This window comes from Telmatherina bonti (genome assembly GCF_933228915.1).
Source record: "Telmatherina bonti genome assembly, chromosome: 21".
NCBI classification, from domain to species: domain Eukaryota; kingdom Metazoa; phylum Chordata; class Actinopteri; order Atheriniformes; family Telmatherinidae; genus Telmatherina; species Telmatherina bonti.
In genome coordinates, this window is record NC_136630.1 from 12134365 (window position 1) to 12153905 (window position 19541).

Below are 19541 nucleotides of genomic sequence, written 5' to 3' on the forward strand. Positions count from 1 at the left end.
GAGATACCATGTCAGCAACAACCCGAGCTCCTCTTTGCGCTAAACACTCCATTCCTCAGCTATGGAGAATTTATACATCTAGGGTGGTAAAGGGGGCGGTTATGGTTTTTGCCACAGGCTAATACTTCTCATCGCCTGATGTTTCTTGATGCTTTTTAGTGGTGTTATAATCCTGCCTTTGTAACATAGAAGAGAGGCTCTTTTTCAGTAATAACCCCTAACAAGGTGGTCAGCTTCTCAGCATAGATGATAGTTCGGTATGACCAACAAATACATTCAAAGAGGATAACTTTGGTGCTCTGACATATGAAAACCAGCGCAAGTGTGAATACCTTGATTCTGTTAAAGGTACATTTTTGATTTCATGTCAGCTGTTTGCTCTGGTTGTGTTCTCATGTTGTGAATAAACACGAGGCTCAGTATATATTGTTTGTGTCCGTAAATAGGTTGACATGGTCTGAAAGAAACAAGATCCGTGGGGAGATTTCTTTGTATTCTGACAGTGTTTTATATTTTCTTTTGCAGGGAATCGTTTCAGCACAGTCGTTCACCAGGAACATTACGGGACAACGGTGCCTCTTCAGCTTGTTGGGCAAGAATGGAAACCAATCAGTCAAGTCAAATTCCAGGTGGTGAATAATAATAGCTGGGGAAAAATATATATCCATTCACCTTCTAATCTTGTGCAAAGAAATTCCAAAACAGTTAGGACCTTGGGTAAATTGTAAAAATATTTGTTTGCAAATGCTTCAAACATCTTGAATAGAAAATAGTGCAAAGACAAAACCTCAAAGGTTACAATTGAACGTATTCATTGCCATATATGCATAAATTGGACATTTGCCTTGTATAAATTGATATAAATTCAGCCGCAGTAAAATTTTACTGCTTCTTCATTGTTTATCACGTCTGCTTAGTCTTGGTCATATGTCTTGATTGGAACTAAAAATGGTTATTTGTTCACATGTGCACAACTCCATAATGATTGAAATTTATTTTTAAGCGAACCATTCATATGCACAGCTTGAAAAATCTGTTGAAAGAACATGTATTCAAGCAGCTGCCTTTGTATATCCACTCAGTTTCATGCATCTGACCTCCGCATGAAATTGGCTTGCCTGCAGTCAAGACCTCTCACCCACTGGAAACATTTGGTGCATTTCAAAATGCAGAAGAAGACAGAGCCGGCTCTGAAACCATCAAGCGACTGAAATTCCACATCGTTTAAAAAGGAGGAAAACATTTAACTTCAGCTGTTGTTTCGTTAGGTTTCCTTCATATTTCCAGAGCGGACAGCTGCACGATATCTGGAAGAGGATGTAAATTCAACATGACCCTTTGGAAAATTAATGAAAAGTTTTAAATTTTAGCTGTTTGGCTCCGCGTGGTGTTATAATCCCCGAATGGATAAATAAAACCAAAGACTGCTCGGAAAAAAAAGAAAAAATAAACAGCTTGAGCTTCCAGGTTGTTTTATTGACTCAATTCATTTGTGGATTAATTTGTTCTTGCTTTACCAAATAGATAAGGGGCCACAAAGTTTCTTTGGGATGCCCCCCCCCCCCCCCCCCCCCCCCCCCCCCCACACCTCCTCTCCAATAAAACAAACAAAACAAAGCAAAAAAAAAGCCTCTTATCAGTGAATTAGAGAATACTTCCAGCAAAGGTGAATTTGAGTGCTTATTTGAATAATTCCAATATGCTGTGCACGAGCAGTGTTTTTCTCTAATGATAAAACTGGGTTTGCATGTAAACAGTTGGCCATATGAGTCTATATATTCATACAGAAATCTATTCGAGCAGAAAGTAGCTGACAGTGTCGACTTGCAATGATACCGCCTTAAACCTTAAGTGTTCCGCTTCCAAATCCTCTTGTGATCCACTCGACATTCTTCTTCACTAGAGGTGATTGATGACTTAACCCAGAGCGGCGCTCTTTACAGTAACTGACCCAGATTATGCTATATGTGTTGAACGTGTGTTATATATACGGAATATGTGTGTGTGTCCAGATAAATTTGAGACGGAAGAGGTTTTTTTTTTTTTTTTTGGTCTACGTTAAGGCCTAAGGAAGAGTGCAACACATGGGTGCAGGGAGGTTGTGCATCTGCAGAAGCGTCTGTTGCACAACGTGACTGACACAAGTGATATATATCTATGTGACACCGTGGCACTTCGTCTGAAGCTAACAAAGACACATGGTCTCCGTGACTCAGAGCTGTGAATACTCGCGGCTTTCTGCCGTATGAATGTCAAATGGAACAGAAACATAAAGCTAATCCTCTCAGCCCGTGTTCTAAGGTACAAAGTAGCTTTATAGGGACGCACAACTCCTCTCATCAATTGAAAATAGCCGTGCATATTTTCTCCCCGGACTGGGTGGCTCACTCGGCGACATCAGGATGGAAATAGTTTACTTAAACTTTCATCCTTTTTAAAAGCTCCTTTCTTGTTACATGAAGCATCAGTTTCCTTAATCCAGCAAATGTTTAACAAGTTGCAACAAACTTTTGTAGATCAACTACGGTCATATTTGTTCAATCAAAGTGAATCTTTTTTCTTTTCTGCTTTTTTTTTTTGTTGCTTCTTCAGAGTCACCCTTCATCACTGAGGCTCATGGTGGAAGCAGAAGGTGAGCGGCTGCTCCTGGCTCTGGAGAAAAATGAGTAAGTGTCCTGCCGTTCATGCTCGGCCTTAGCTTCTAACGGAGTGCTTTCTGGAGTACAAATAAGTGATACACGCAGTGCCCAGGGGGCTACAACCACAGCCAGGGAGATGGAGAGAGGAGAAAGTCTTTCTGTCTTCTCTCTGCTAGCGCCAGCATGGCCGTGCTTTCAGCGCTCTACAGCAAAGACTTGAAAGACAGAGATTCCTGAATACATCAGCTAGACACTGATGAAAACCAACGTCTTCCTCTTTCTTCTCCTTTCTCCTCACCCTATCTTTTCATTTGATCCACCAACACAACACAGGGGAGAAGGAGGTTTTGTTTGAACACAGAAGACACTCAGCGCTGTGTATTAAGATACTGTCAACACAGTGTTAGTCAAGGGACTGGCACTGAGGAGGATCATCATTTGTGAGAGATCAGGTCGTCGGTGCAGACACACTTTGACACAGATGTAGCTCTGATGTGTTCGGAGGACTATTTGTCATATTTGCATTTTTACACAATTCAGCGTGGCCTCAGTCTCAGGCAGTCTCGGAGTTGGGTGTGCGGCTGAGAAGAATGGGACGTGATTGATGGAGCAATATGTTTTCCATCCAGCTCGGCTGCCACACATGAGCAACCACGAACAAGCAGAGCTGTCTGTGTGATGGAGAGAGACAGAGGGAGAGGGAAGCAAAACAGGAGGAGAGCGAATGGGTTTTCATGCCACTGTCAGCCATGAATCTCACTTGTTTTCCGGACTTAATATATGTAAATTCTACCTGCAAACTGTGAGACAGAGCTTTCAACACCAGCAACTGCAATTTTATGGCTTACCCAGCTTGGAAATATTTTTATTGGAGATCGTACTCATTCTCTCTGGTGAATATCCTCGCTTTGCACAGGTGGGGATTTTGCAAAGCTGACGTGCAGATTGTCAGATTGCGGTCAGTTGCTGTGAAAAGCACCTTCAATCCCTCCCCTCAGCCACGATCCTCATGCAAGCGTGATAGTCGTCATTGTCCCGTTGCATTAAATTTAAAGTCCACAGTTGAGCTGGAAGCGGCAGCCAAGGCAAACAAACAGAGATGATGGAGAGGTGTAATCTTTGTAATGAGTTTGAGTATGATGGAAAGACTTTAATCAAATAAACCTCCTTGTATTATAAATACCTATCTGTCAGGACTTCCTGTCAGCATTTGAAGCAGGTCTGGAAATCCCAGCTACGATTTTGGAAAAGAGCATTTCATAATAAGTCAAAACAGTACGCCAAAGTGCTGCTTTATATAGATTCAAGCAGGCAAAGCACTTGAAAGACGTGGACTGATTCAGTCCTAGTACAGCCAGAACTGAACCTGCTGTGCCGACACTGTGAGGGCTCTTGTCTGAGGCTTCTGGCAGACTTGACTACACATCGCTGATGAAATCCAGTTGTTGAAACACAGTCGGTATCTGCAGAGGAGGGGGGAAAAAACGTTTTCCTGGATGAAATGATGTGAAGTAAATGTCCAGATTCATCTTTGTTTTCTCAGATCTCCCTTAATAAATATGTCTGGCAACAAAATATGTGTGAGTTCTGCTGCACAGCTGAGCTTGATCACTTCACTGTTACTGTGTGTGAAAATTTACATCAGTGTGACAGGGAGCAGTATAAGTTGCTATGCAATGCTGGCGCACAAGGAACCCCTCTGATTTCTAAGGAGGACAGCTATTTGTTGTAGAAGTAGTGATGTGTGAAGAAATACTATAGCTAAAAGAAAGAAAATAACATAATTTCACAAAGTTATTTAACAAAATATCCATAAAATCTAAATTTATTTGTTAAAGAAAAGAACTCCTTCTGTAGCAAACTAGAATTGGCTCCTTTGTGTTTTGCAGAACTGTCGACAAATCTCTGACATCAGCTTGTGGAAGATCTGATATGTTGCAGAATTGATTGTTGAATCGCATTTATATGCACAGCCGTACACTGCCATTAACCTTATTAAGACCTTGGTGTTTTCACCATTTTTCACTCAATTGAACCCAGACAAAGATCTTTTCATGTGAAGCTACAGTGGAATTGTTGAACTTAACTCCCACAATGCAGACATGTGTACACCCTAATCAGAATCCCACATGCAAAGTTTTTGTGGCATTCTATGTGCTTTAAGCTGCACTTATGCATGCTTCAACAGTCATTGTGCAAGTAAACTGGGATGTTAACTCATCACTCTTTATTTGGATGCTCAGGGACACTGGATTCACTCCAGTTTTCTTTCTGCATAGTGGGTGTTAATGTGGCAGGAACTGTGATAAGAATTACACAGAAAGTCCATGTAACTGCAAAACCTAACTGAACAACCTCAAAGTTGTTGCAAGAATCTCCATATTTTGATTGTCTTGGGTTTTTTATAGGTCGTTCAGATGCCTATAAGGCAAGGCAAGATTGTTTGTATGGCACATTACATGTACAAGACAATTCAAAACACTTTACATAAAACATTGAAAGCATTAAAGTGGGTCGCACAAGAAGCATTAAAAAGTAGGAATGCACCAATACAATATCTGTATCGGTATCAGCTCAATATCAAGCTTGTGTACTCGTACTTGGTAATAATAAAAGTGTACCAATACCACAACCGATGCCCTATACCACACTAGTCAAGCTAGCGCAGATGTGTTTGATGACATGCTTTGGATGTGTTTTAAAAGAAATAAATGCCTTGAATGTTACAGTGTGACATTTTTTGTTCACTAAAAGCTAAATCTTTGTTTCAAAACCACACATTTATAGTTGTGTAGTTGTATTTGTAGCATGTATAGTTGTAATATAGGAATGTGCCAAATCAAAATAAAACTTGTTGAATTTGTGAGATCTGTAATGTTATTATATTTCTATTGGTAAGGTAACTTCAGAAATATTAGATATTGATAGAAGCTAGTTCAACATAGATAGATATTGGCAAATATCGGTATCTGAAGATATTCAAATTTCAGATATCGGTATTGAATTGGAACTCCCAAAAAATGGATCGGTGCATCCCTATTAAAAAAGTAAAATCAAACTCTAAAAAAAGTTTAAAAAGTTGTATATGTATATACATAGACAGAAAAACCCAAAATAGATTAGGATAAAAGGCAATAAATAAAAGTTACGCTGCGGGAAGTCAACAGTTGTCCTGATGAATGGCAATTGCAAACAAAAACATTTTTAAGTTTGCTTTAGAATGTTTTTTTTAGATAGTTTCAGCAGACCTGCAGTTTTCTGAATTTGTTCCACATAGTATAGATTAGTTTTTATATTTCAGTATAAAAACTGAACGCTGTCTCTCCATGTTTAGTTCTGACCCTGGTAGCAGAAAATAGGATTCACCCTCATGACCTAATGGTCATTATTGGTCATTATGAACCAACCAGAACCCACTGCAAAAAGTGCTGTTGTGTGTCAAACATGCCATTTCGCACCAGGTTTAAAAAAATTGGAAAGTTCATGATTGCCATGAAAGTACTCAGAGTTCCTGCTGTCAGGATGTTCGTTTTGATCCATGTAGCCATTTGTGAAGAATAGTGAGCATAAACCAGATGTTTTAATGCCTTTGTTTTTACATTTGCAAGGTCTGGTATAAATGTCTCAGTAGACAGAAAATACATGAAGATAAACAGGCAGTGTGCCTCGGGGAATATGAATTTAAGTAAGACTTCGGATTACCACAAATGTTGCTCAAGCATAATATGGATAAAAGTCATTAAACTGTGCTCTAAAATCTAATTAGCGATATGAATGACATTGCTTGTTATTTAGATTTAGGTCAGTTGTTGGAATATTGAAATACATTACTGCCATACAGAGCTTTTCTGCATCAAAGCAGCCTAAGCCATAGCACTTTTGTCACCATGCATGTTGATATTAAATGTATTTCTGAATTGATATCTGTACCAAATATACCACGACATGATGTTTTAGTTAAAATTGGACCCAACTTCAGATTTACATAGCCGACGGGTGGATAAATAAATAAAAGTACCTAATAAATTCAAGAAACTAAAAGAAAAGTGAGAAGACTCTGACTATACAAGTATTCATGGTTGAACTGACAAGAAGAAGAGAAAAATTATTGACATCCACAATGAAGAATTCTGGCAAACAGCAGAGCAAAGGTTGGGAAACAAGCTGGGAAGAACAGAATTTACACACAAGAGGCAGTGAAACTAGTTAGAGGCTGACTATCACAGGGGATGTCAAGCGTAAGAGACAAAGAACCCAAATGTAAATAAGCAGTGGAAGATTTGGCACTGCAGAAAATACAGGGGAAATATAAACTCTGACAAACATAAGATATGTGATAAAGCAGAGTAAACACCTTAACTAAGGCTAAGTTACGCATGCAGGCAGAGGAGTGTTTTGGAAATGCTCTGATTTTCTGTTTTTGGACAGCTCCCATGTAGGTCAAACATGTGCAATCTTATGCACTTTGACACCAGCAAAGTAAAGTCTAGACTCTTAGTTACAAATCCTTTAATGAAATTTCTGGCTTCCTGGAAACTTGTTTTTTTCATTAAACAGTCCCTTCATGGACTGACTTCATGCCAACAACTAGACATGGAACCATCAGCAGTTTTATTTAACCTAAAACATGCATGCAGGAGAATAATTTATCGGAAATGATCTGAACATCTTTTTTTCAGACTTGTAAGAAGCCTCATGTTTTTTTTTTCTTTTTTGCTGGACAGTATGTAGACATAGAACATATAACTGTAGAGATAAAAGCAATTTTTTCTTTCCCTCTATTCATCTGGATCCCACTGATTCCAATTTAATAGAGTACAGTATGTAATAATTGAACTGCACGTTTTTTTCTCTTTCATTAATTAAAAGTATGAAAATTAAAAAAGTGAAATCCCTGTGTTTTGTCTCTTAAAGAAGAATAAAGCAAATAACAGCCAACAACAAAAGAAGAAGCCTGTCCATGTATATAAAACATATTGGAGGATCTGTAACATGTTACAGAAATTATTATTACTATTTTGGTCTCAATTTTAGATTTAAAGGTGTATTGCTTAAAAATTAAACTTTTTCAGTAATAGCCCAATAAACCAGGTGTCTTTTTTTTTTTTTTTTTTTTTTTTTTTTTTTTACAAACCCAGTCAACAGCTTGTTACCAATTTCAGCAATCATTCACAGTAAATTCAGGAGACTTAGGAGGAATCTCTGCACGCATGGGACAATCAGCTGAGGCAGCATTGCTTTAAAACATGTTTCTCAAACAGAAACCACTTCATGGGCTCAGACCATGGGCTGTATATAAAGAGATGGACGGAGCCTCTGTGACGTCACCCATAGGTTTGTGAAGAACTGAATTGAAGCTCGGTGGGCGGTTCCTACCGTCGCCATGTTGGCAGCGTCATGCCCGGAAAATACAAATATGGGCAAAGAGGTGGAGCTGAGAGGGGGGCTGTGAGCGTCATGGTGGATGATTGACATCGAGCAAACTCCTAGCTTTCTGTAGCTAAAAACTAACCGAGCTAGCCCTGAGATAACGGGAGCTAACCAGATAACGGATGTAAGCGGGCTAAAGCTCGGTCACGTTGTTAACCGGCTAAAAACCGCGGTTGTTCTACGTTCTTCTTACGTGAAGCTGGAGATTGGTACCTGTCAATTAAAAGGACACGCCCCTAAATATGCCGAACTTCGAGATTAAATTACTTTTAAATAGGTGAGTTACAAAAAAAAATTCACTCCCCCCCACAGTTGTCATGAAGGTAAACCTGACTTATAAACTGAAAATGGATTTTTGAACCAGGTTGTAAACATGTTTATTTCTGCCGTGAAGTTGGCCTTTTTAACATGGGAGTCTATGGGGATTTCCTCTGTTTTGGAGCCAACCCCTAGTGGATGAAGGGGGAACTGCAGTTTTATGCACTTCCGGATAGGCTTCACTTTTAACCGCCGGAGGTTGCCGCTTGGCTCAGACACATTTTCTATAAAGACCGACTGTGAACCCAGTTCACTGTGCCTTTCAGAAATGCAGGTTAAAGCTCTATCATGCAAAGCATAAAGACAGATACCATCCAGAAACGTCTTCTTCTCTGGGTTAAAGCTGATTTTAGATGGTCTGAGGCGAAGTGGGAAACTGTTTTAGGCTCAGATGAATCAAAATTTGAAATTGTCTTTTGAAACCACAGACATCATGTCGTATGCATCTCTGATGGGTTCATGCCTTGGGCATGATGGGCAGCTCATACATCTGGGAATGTGCCATCAATGCTGAAAAGTACATAGCGGTTTTTGAGTAGGAATGGACAACTTTGGTCCGGAAGGGCTGCAATCCAGCAGTCTTTAGATGTTTTCCTGCTCCAGCACACTTTATTCAAATTAAACAGCACTCCTCGACAGCTTGTTGTGAAGTTCTGTCCAAGCAAATTGACCCATTAATGTGATTCAAGCGTGCTGGAGCAGGATACATTAAAAGACTGCAGGACTTCTCGAAAGCAACATCTGCTGCCATGTAGACAACTCCGCTTTTGGAATTTTCCTTGTATATTTCAGCAAAACCAGACATCACATCAGCATGACTTCACATGGGGGGGTTCTGAATGGTGAGCTGACCAGCCGACGGGCCAGACCTGTCGCCAGTAGAAAACATTAGGTGCATCATGAAACAAAAAAATCCAGTAACAAAGGCTGCTGAGCAGCTAGAATACTGCATCAGACCAGAGAACAATCTTCTATTGAAACGTCAAGCAACGGTTTCCCGGGCAGTTGTTAGTAGGGCTGTGACGATATGCTTCTGTCACGATTCCGATTCCGATTTTTTGGGTGCCGATTCGATTTAAATTGTGATTCTCACAATTCTTTGATATTGCTGGGTTTTGTGGAGTAAAAAAACAAAAAATGTATAGAACTTTATTTTGTTAATCATTTTCCTTGATTTCAATGTGGAAAAAACAACACAGTAGCCAGACCATCATTTTGCTGCCATAATGCCCAAGAAGATAAGTAAAAAGATCAATAAAAACAACATAAATGACTGAATTTTTTAGAGTAGATTAATTTTATTGATTTGGAAAAAAACCCCAAAATATTTATTTGTGAATTGTGAAGCAAAAAATCCCAATTTTCAATTTTCCCACCTCTAGTTGTGAGAAAACAATGACCTGTTACATAATGGTTAACACCACAGGATTCCAAACTTTTTAAGTTGTTTTGCCATCAAGTGAATCAAATATGACTTAATGAGATTTTTAAATGATCAAATTCTATTTTTAATTACATTTTACACACTTTTCTGGCATCTTTATAGTTTGTGTATATTGTAATGATTTTTCTAATATTTTTTGCAACAAATAAGTGGTAATTTATCATATTAATAAGCTGCTTGTTGTCAGTAGAACTCCTTTTTAAGGTGTCTGCAAGGTGATTCCTGAAATGTGTTGTGCGTTTGTCAATGCGCAAGCTACTTCTGCATGTCTACGTCTTGGTATTAAGAGCTGCAGAAGCAACGGACGCAGAGCTTTAAAAATTCCTACAACATCCCCGGACACACTTACAAAGGGCGCCTGCTGCCTGGAGCTAAATGTCAGCATGCATCCTTGTGTGAACTGCGTCTTCTAACTCTAGTTTTTAAAGTGGCTGCCTGAAATATTTTCACGCGCCCATGTACTAATGTGTCTTCAGAAAAAAAAAAAAAAGAAAAAAAAACCCAGAGAGATAAGCTCCAGTAGAACACTGCTCAGTTCTAGGCTGTCATCCAAGTGAAAAATAAATATGTAAGAAGTCAAATTAGACAGCTGCCTCCAAAAACAACCTCCAGGTTTTCTAAGTTCATCTGCGTTCATAGACTGACCCAGAAAATTGATTACTAGAGGTTGCAAGTGTTGCACGTTCCCCTCTTATGTGTCCATATGTACATGAGACACTAAGTTCAGTTTTTGATTAAATGCAAATCCAGTTTAAGATTCTTGTCAGGGGGATGCATGTTATTCCACTGATGATGCATAGGCTGATAAATTTTCATCTGATGCAAGTCAGCTATGATTCCCGGTAGCGTGCCTTCTTGTTGGACCAATTAGTCAGTAGATGACAGTTAAGACAGAGGTTACACAGGCTACTTGCTTTTTATTATAAAATCTTTCTTTGAAGCTGTTACAAGTTTAGGTGAGATGTATTTGTTCCTAAATAACAGGTCAGTGTGCACATGTGAATGTGTCAGAATACACTATGTACACCAGTTAACTTAGATATTCTGAGTTTTTTTTCATTGCCTTCTTTCGGTATTTGCTCATTATGGTTGAGAGAAACCCTGAAGCTTGTGCACATCTATTCAAGTAGGGGCTGTTAGTGAGCTGTTCCCACAGGGTATGGATCCACTTCAGGCCAACAACTCTTGCTGCTTTATGGCTTTGAATGTGACGCCCCCAGGCACATCAAGACGAGTCCCAAGCCAAGCAGGCAGCATGCACTCCATCCGTGTTTCCTCTTCTAATGGACTGCAGGATAACTGCAAAGGAGGCCTGGGGCTCATCAGCTGGATAGAGGAAGTTTTTGGTTGTTTGCACTTGGGTTTCTCTCAGCTCTTTTGTGTTTTGCCTTAAGCATGAGGCGCTTGGAAGATCGCTATCCAACTTGTGAGGCTTTTGTGCTATGAGACAAAGAGACATAAAGCACATGCAGATGTCCACACACCTAAACTTCAATCTAGCTTTTTTTTTTCTTTCCCTTGGACTGAGGGCAAATAGAGGAAATGATTCTTGAATATGAGACCTGGCTGTAAACTTGTGTCCTTCTGGTGTTTGGAAGAACAATGAAATTCAGCCTGGATGAAGTCCAAACACAATCCGTCCCAGTTTGCATATTAGGTTTTGAGGGATGTTGTTTGACCGCATATCTCAGGCTGCACGGCTGCTAGCCTGTGACCTGTTGCACCTCTCCATGAAGATGTCCTCACGTTTAACTAGAAACATGGACAGGAAGCCGGCTCTCCTGAGGAGCTAAACAAACAGACGGCTAAAGACACTGCACAAACAACCACTTCTCCTTGGAAAAAAAAAATACATCTCAGTGACCTCTTTTGTCGAGTTATTGTTCTCTGCTGCAGAGCCACACACAGACTGTTTAAGAAACCAACTTTCACTTTGGTTTAAATGCTTCCTCTTGTCATTAAGCCAGGAGTTACACACAAAAAAGGCATATCGAATCCTTCCTCAAGTTATTCAGTCAAATGTAATAAAAATTAGAGCTTCTGTGCTAATTCATGTTGAACAGTGAAAATGTGTTTACCAGAGACTTGAATGTCTGTGATGAATAGTTCGTCAATTTGCAGGATAATGTGTAAGTGCCTCTCAAAGGTCTCTATGTACTTCTGCAATACTTTAGGATACATTTAACAAATAACTAAACATGTTAGTTGATGCATAGGGGGATCGAATAAAAAAATCAATTCATATAATTTATTTTAAAGTATTAAAAGGAAAGTATGTAAATCTGAAATGTGTGTTCTTGTGTATTTGCATATTTCAAACATTTATCACCGTAAGTAGCAGAAAGAAACCTTTTAAGGCTTTATACTAGTATGACAAGGATTCAATAAGCCAAAGCAGAAAAAGTGCAGAGGCAGCTACTTTCAAAACATCTATTTCAAATGGGATTTTACCTGATTACTGGAAAAAAAAAAGCATGCTTATGTAAAAAAAAAAAAACAAAGAAAAAAAGCATTGCAGGTAATGTTCCAACAAGCAAGTTACAAACAAGCTCCTTCTCACACACACACACACACTGATCCCAAGGCTTTTCTAGGAATGAAATGGATAAACAAGATCATAACATGGGGAAAGATTAGAGAGAAAAGTGGTAATTCTTTCAGCCAGGGGAGCAGATGGAGACAAAACCAGTCATCTGAAGTCTCCATCCACTTCTGGATAAGAGCGTATGTGCCCTTGCAGTAATCACTGTGGAAATGATGTCTAATCACAGCCTCACTCCCCATTACCTCATCTGCACCCAACTGGTCACATCCAACATCTGCATCCTCTATCAGCACATAACTGGCTCTTCATTAAATCTAAGAGTCAAACATCCCCCCCCCCCCCCCCCCCCCCCCCCCCCCCAAAAAAAAAAAAAAAATAGGAGTACACACTGCATCACAACTAATAGTTATAAGCAGGCATGCTTTGTTTGTTCTGGTCACAGTACTTATTTGGAGAACATAAACTGCTAGTTAAACTCATTATTGGAGTAATCACATGTATACAAACAAGGTTCTGTGCTGGACTGGTGAGCTAACCAGGGTGTACCCTGCCATATGGAGAAATAGACTCCAACTTCCACTCAATCCTGAAGTGGACTAAGTGGTACAGAAAAATGAATGAATGAATGAATGAATGGAAATTCCAGCACCCTTGAGGGAATGCTAGTTCACCCTGTTACAAACTTTACTCTTACTTTCATCTGCAAAATTCAAACACATCAGCTAACATTCATTCAATGCCACCAAACTTTGGTTCTAAGGGAAGGATGCAGTGAAGCTTAGCTCAAGCCTTTGTACATCATCACTTCCCCCTGCGGCTGCAAGGCCATGATATACTGTGATTCATTAGTTTCAAAGACAAGCCTTAGAAATGGGCTCATCTCATCCAGTGCCTGCACCTTTTAACTGCTTCCTTCAAAAAGGAGTTGTTTGGAAGGAGCTTCCCTCTTTTAAATCACCTTCTCAGAGGCTCCAATTATTTCCAAGCTTAGAGCTGTAATTAATAAGTCTGACTCCACGTTGCTGATTAATTAGGTTACACGGGAAAGGTCTTAAAAAGCGTGTTCCCTCCTTCAAAATGGAAAACGCTGACACAAAAGTATGGAAACATTTTTTTTTTTTTACACATTGGGTTATTAAATGATATATTATAAATGCTGTTATGATTCACAATAAGATGCATTTTTTCTGATTTTGTCACTTTCTTGAAAATAATTTGCCCTTCATTCAGACTTTAAAATTCTTAGATCTGATTAATAATTTGACTATATGTTGGGAATGTTAAGTTAACCTTAAGTTAACCCTTAACGTCTTAACACTATATTTTTTTTTTCCCAAAATATAACATTTAATATCAGCTTTATTATCATTGTATATGCTGGAGGTTTCAAACTTCATTCCTGTGTAATTTACTAACAGTATAGTCGCCTTTTAAACTGAACTTTTTTTGCACTTTGACATCCCACTCTCTTCTTTTAGCTCTCTCCAGCCAGTAAAAGTCAGTTGGAAATTGGCTCTTGTCTTATCTCTTGCTCTGTCACTTTATTTCCTCTTTTTTGCCTCTTCCAGTAATGTCCTCTTGATTTTATTTTGCTACATTAGCACACTAACTAACTTCCAAAACAGCCAGTGCTTAGTGTGTGATGTGGTACTGCAAATTAAAAAGCAGCTGTTTCATGATGTTGAGGGCTGAAGAAAAAAAAAAAAAAAAAAAAAAAAAGTTGTGAAGTGCCGTCTCTCAGTCTGAGGATGTTGCAAGGCAGTGATGGTTCTGGCAATGTGTCTAATGAACGTCAATGTGCTATCAACAAGTCAGAAGCACAGACTTTTAACAGTGGAGAGTTATGTAAGGCTGCTTTAAAGGTTCATTGAACTGGCTCATGAAGTGTTGCATGTTTCTACATATTTAAACATTTTTCTATTAAAACAAAAGTCAGGGATGCACCTTCCTCTCCACAGAAAAGCTCACTCGGCTCTCACTCTTCAGCTCCACTGGCCTGATCAGACACGTTCACATTCTTTCTGTTGCAATGAAAAAAATAAAGAAAGCACCTGATTGGACTAAAAGTTAAGGTAAGGACTCAAGTTCAGGATGAAGTAAAAGTATTTTTTAAAATAGTTTCCCATCAAACCATGAATGACGCTTGTAAACTCTCAAAGAAGAAAAACTTTTTCTTTTTTATTCGACTTTACAGCGAGTGAAAAGTGAGGCTTATTCTCAATGGCTTGGTTAAAGAGACCTTTTGTGCAGTAGTCCTTCTTCCCCTCTCCGAACCTTTTTTCCATCAGACCACAGGGGTCTCTGGGCTCCAGCTGGTAGATCTATTCCTCAGACTCTCCCTCCCCTCTATTCTCTTCCAGTCACTACTCAGAACACAGCCAACCAAAATGTACTGAAAGCAGCAGTCTGTCTTGAAGGACAAACCATTACTCACTGCTTCCCCAAGGAGATGATGGAGGCTGCTGCTGTTACAGACGCCCTCTTTTTTAGTGTAAAAGGTTGTTATCGAAGCTGATATTGTAAGTGGATTCAAGCAATATTTTTTAAATTAGCGTGATTTTTTTTTGGTATGATTTATGTCTTTTAATAATCCAGCACATGAATCTTTAATTAGCTAAATCATATTACTTCACTTTGGGCAGCTGAGTTTGGTGTTTGGCATCTTTTTTTTCCCAATTTCTTTTTTTTTTTTTGCTTTAGCAGTAATCAGCTACTAGTTCGCTGAAGGTCACATGGACAAAGAACTTCTAAACACTGCAAAAAAACCAAAACCTTGTTCATTTTTGCATCATGAAGGACAACAAGACAGCCTTCCATCTGTTGTGCTTCCTATTTTATACGACTCATCTGTTAAAAGCTCATCCTACATTGTTTTGAGCTTGAAAATGGTGTTGAAGACGAGTTCATTCAAACTCAAAGTCTGAATATTAGACTGTGTATATTACCTGTAAATGGCAAGCTGTCATTTAAAGCAGTTAAGCCATGCATCTGTTTGAATAAGACTGCATTAAAAGTTATGAAAGCCTTTTAAATGAAGGTGTTTTATTTCCAGACCTTTTATATAGGAGCTGCTTAACATTTAAGAGAATTTAATGCAATTTACAACATATTCCAGGTGGGTGGGATGAGCACATCATGTCTTTTGTAACAAACTCATCATCTGTCATGTAAATGTGGGGAGAAAACACATTACTTTTAAATTTTAACTTGATGTATTTATTTCACCATGGCTTAGATACATTTAAGTTGGATATATATGTGACATTGAATTATTTTGAACTTGTGATGAAAGATGAAGTCATAAAAATGAAGTTTATGACTTCGTTTATGGCAATATTTAATGCCTAGGTTTTGCTGCAGCATAGCTTAATATGCCAGAACATATGATTTATTTTTTATTGTAAAAATGATGTTTTATAAATGCTGGTACCAAATACTGAGGATCCTCTTGCAAAGTTGAACTTACTTTCTTCTTTTTTAAACTTTTTTTCAAACCTTTAACCCTTAACCCATAATAACCCAACGTGACATTTAAGATACAAACAGTTTCTGAGACATTTGACATCACTTTATAACACAAACTGTGCTCAAATTTCTTGTGAAAAATAATCAGATTTTTGTCTTTTGCCCCTTAATGAACACCAGAAAGCAGATTTACTATAAACATCTTGATATATCACATGGTAATAAATGGTACTTTTTTACTTTGCATTTTGTTAAAAGGACACATAAATACCTCATATCAAAAAATGGACTTATCTGATAATTTTTTAATGTTTAAATGACAAATATATTCATAAACAGGATTGTTTTGGAGTTTCTTCTTAAGTTCATCACTGTCATATTACAATTTAGTGTCTACAATAAATGGAGAAAATAATCAACATATTATTAATAAGCTTTGTTCTTCATTAACTGGCTGTCTTCCCACGTCTTCTCAAAATGCTTGTAATAAAGACAAATGTATATGTAGACAAGAGGGAAATGAGCATGAACATAAAATGACTACCTCCAGAGGCTCATCTGCAGATATAATGCTGCTTTGAAAGTAGAGCATAAACACACTCCATGTCTCCAGATATTTGATTTGTATGCCCATAAGGAATAATGCATCGTTTTTTGTTTCACTCAGCAGACTCTGTCATAGGTGTAAAATGATCAGTCATGTAAATATGAACTGTCAGAAATTACTATAGATATTTATAATGACATGATTTGAAATATGCAAATGCGGCCTTATTAAAATTTATTGAGGATTTTGTGGCACAAAAGTTAGTATTTGTCTCAGTAATTCAAGGCTCTCAGTTGTTATTTTCTCACACCCTCCTGATTGCCTTTCTGTTTTTGCTTCTAGCTCAGTTTTTTCCCCCTTTCACCTTGTTAAAGCAAAGCCTTTCCACATATTTAAGTAAAAAACTCATTTTCTGAAGACTGAGGTGCCAAAGGGAATAAACAAAAGGAGTCAAAGTTCTTGACCTCTCTTTCTGCTTAGCATGACGATAATCAGTCCAGTCTCTTAGTCCTGGCTTGCATCCTCCCGCTGACAGTCAGACAAATAGATTTTTCCGGAGTTTCAGTGTGAGTTAATGTCAGCTGGGAGTGAATGCTCGCTCGACTTGCCCTCCATCCTGTTCTCCCCATTCTCACAGTACGCTGGCCCTCCTTTGACCTGTCTTGTCTGTATGTTGGGTCACTGACTGAGCAAAGAAGCCATGCGTGGTCATCAGTGAGACGCTTGGATGCAGCCTGACGAAAAGCCGTCTCTTTCAGCGGATACAGGAGACGTCCTCCTCTTTGGTCCGGCCTGAACATGCCCTCACATAGCAGCATCCTGGCCAAAAGTAACTTCTGAATGGACAAACAATAAAATAAAGCAGGCAGCACTTCGCTTTACACAGCCAGCAAACTCCAACAGATAATTTAATCTTAAATTTTCTTTTTCTTTCTTCTAAATCTACTATTTTGTATGTGCCATTGATTCATTTAAAACATCCAGTCATAACAGGAGTGAGTGGGAAAGCTGTGTGGGAGTTTGGGTTCAGATGGCTCTTTCATCAGTAAGTTTAGCTTAGTGCTAAAAGCAAACGGTGCAGGGAAAGTCGGGAACCTCTTCCCCTGTCTCCATGTCATGCAGAAAGCAGATGCTTCTCATTTTCCATTCCACTCCTCATCAAGGGCATTACTCTGAGATTGGCACACAGGGACTTCAAGAAGGCAGGAGGAGAGGTTTTATGCTTTGTCAGATGAGGTGTTAATCCCTGTCTCCCTTTTTTCTGTACACTAGCCTGTCTGTCTCAGCCTCTACACATATTTTCTTGTCATCAGCAACTTCCAGTAATTCCCTATTGGGGTGTATGACACTGTGGGGTCCCCTTCGCTTTGCCCCTGTGTACTGAGGACAGAACTAAGCTGTCAACAACAAGTGGAGCTCCTGGTGTTTGATACAGAGACTGTGGTCAGCTTTGTGGGTGCAGAGACCCAGTCGCATCACACAGAATGTTAGGTTTTTTTTCTGAAAGCAGGAACAGAGTCTTGGAAGGAAGGGGTCACATGCAGGTTGTAAATTCACATGTAGTTCAAGAGGAAAGCACTTTTGCTGACAGATGCAGGAAATGGCAACCATTGAAGTTACTGACAAGATATTAGGGTAGTTTTTTGTCAGACTTGGGGGCTTTAGTAACGTGAATGTAGGAAAAAATTTGCTCTTTTGGTGTGAGTCAGATGCACTAGAGATCTCTTGTATTTTCAACCTTACCGATGTTATTGGCCAATATTGGCTTTGAAATGCAATATGTGAAATTATCGGTATTGGTTTTTGTTTTCTTATTGACACAGCTTTTACAAAATATGAGCATATTACACATCAAACTGTTTAGCAACGTCTATGCCAATTCAAAACAATAAAATGTTAGCGATATCATGTATACTTTTCCAGACTTTCTTTGTTTCGGTGTATCAGATGTGGGTTAAAAAGCCTACAAGCCTGCCTATCCTTGGCCTTGGAATTAATTTACTTTTTAAAGACAGACTTAAATTCCGTAACTTTTCGACCTTAAAACTCAGCGTCCCGGACTTGTTCAATGACGCAGTGACATCTATCATGTGCATTTCTAGAGCCGCTGCTTCCCAGCAGCTTCCCGAGGCTGAGATACGGCACTATACAACCGGGATGCGGCGTGACGTTTTGCTTCACTGTAAAATAAGGAACTGGCTGTTTTGAACAGGCAACGTTGCTGATTCAGCAAAGAAACGCAATAAGATTAAACTAGAGTCATAGTAAGATTGTCTTTTGCTTGCTGGAGAAAGATAGCAGGTCAGGTTGGATGCATGATGGATGCTAAATTAGCCGCTGACAGGGGCGCGTGGCGGGGAAATTGGCAAAAGTTCTGTAGTCTGTCTTTAAAGGGGAAAAATGGATGTTCTAAATGTGAAATCAAATGAGCCAGGTCCCTTTTTATGTTTAATGGTGTCATGGATGCTGGAAAAAATGAATGAGCCCCAGCTGTGTGCTACATATGCACGTTCTCAACTATGATGTCATGTTTGCAAACAGTGTCTTGGAAAGAGCAATCATTTTCCACTTCTAGAGAGCATCAGCAGAATGACAGGTGCTATGTTTCCTGCAGGAATCAATGGATTGTTGACAATAAGTCACCTAGTAGCGCAATGTTGGACAATAAATGTGTAAAAATAGGGTGACAAATGAACACATTGTTTATGACAGATGCCTTTGCAGGCTGTGTTCTATGCTGGTTAGAGTCATTTCATATGTCAAAATCTGCAGAGTAAAACAAAAAAGAAAGCTCCAGAGGCATTATATCTGGGTCCATTGCTCTTACATATATATATAGAAAAGAAATATTCAGTGTACACATATTTGTCTCTGAAGTACATCCAGTAAACTTCACATGGTAGAAAAGATTTTGGAAACTATATTTCTATTCTCTCCACTTTAATAAAATCCACCATATATTAAGTAGTTGAAAGACAACATCTACACGTTACGCTCATCTATACATATAATATGATCTTTCAGATAGACAATTTTAAATGTGGCAAAAAGTCTTGTACATTTTTGTCCACAGTGTTGTCGTGTCCAACATACTGAGGCCAGAAACTAGATTACATTGAAACTGTAGCTCGATTCAGCCAGGCATGTAAATGG

The 19541-nt window shown here is 38.9% G+C and overlaps 1 protein-coding gene across 1 annotated transcript in view; it reads left to right on the plus strand.

The window, feature by feature from the left end:
- The window catches only part of adam12a (ADAM metallopeptidase domain 12a), a gene marked incomplete at its 3' end in the record, with an annotated part of 95167 nt that overhangs the window by 19834 nt on the left and 55792 nt on the right, over positions 1–19541 (plus strand). Inside the window, exons 2-3 of the mRNA XM_079260290.1 lie at positions 526–629; positions 2593–2666. Of these exons, the coding sequence (XP_079116416.1) occupies positions 526–629; positions 2593–2666 (178 nt within the window). The remainder of the gene's footprint in view (positions 1–525; positions 630–2592; positions 2667–19541) is intronic.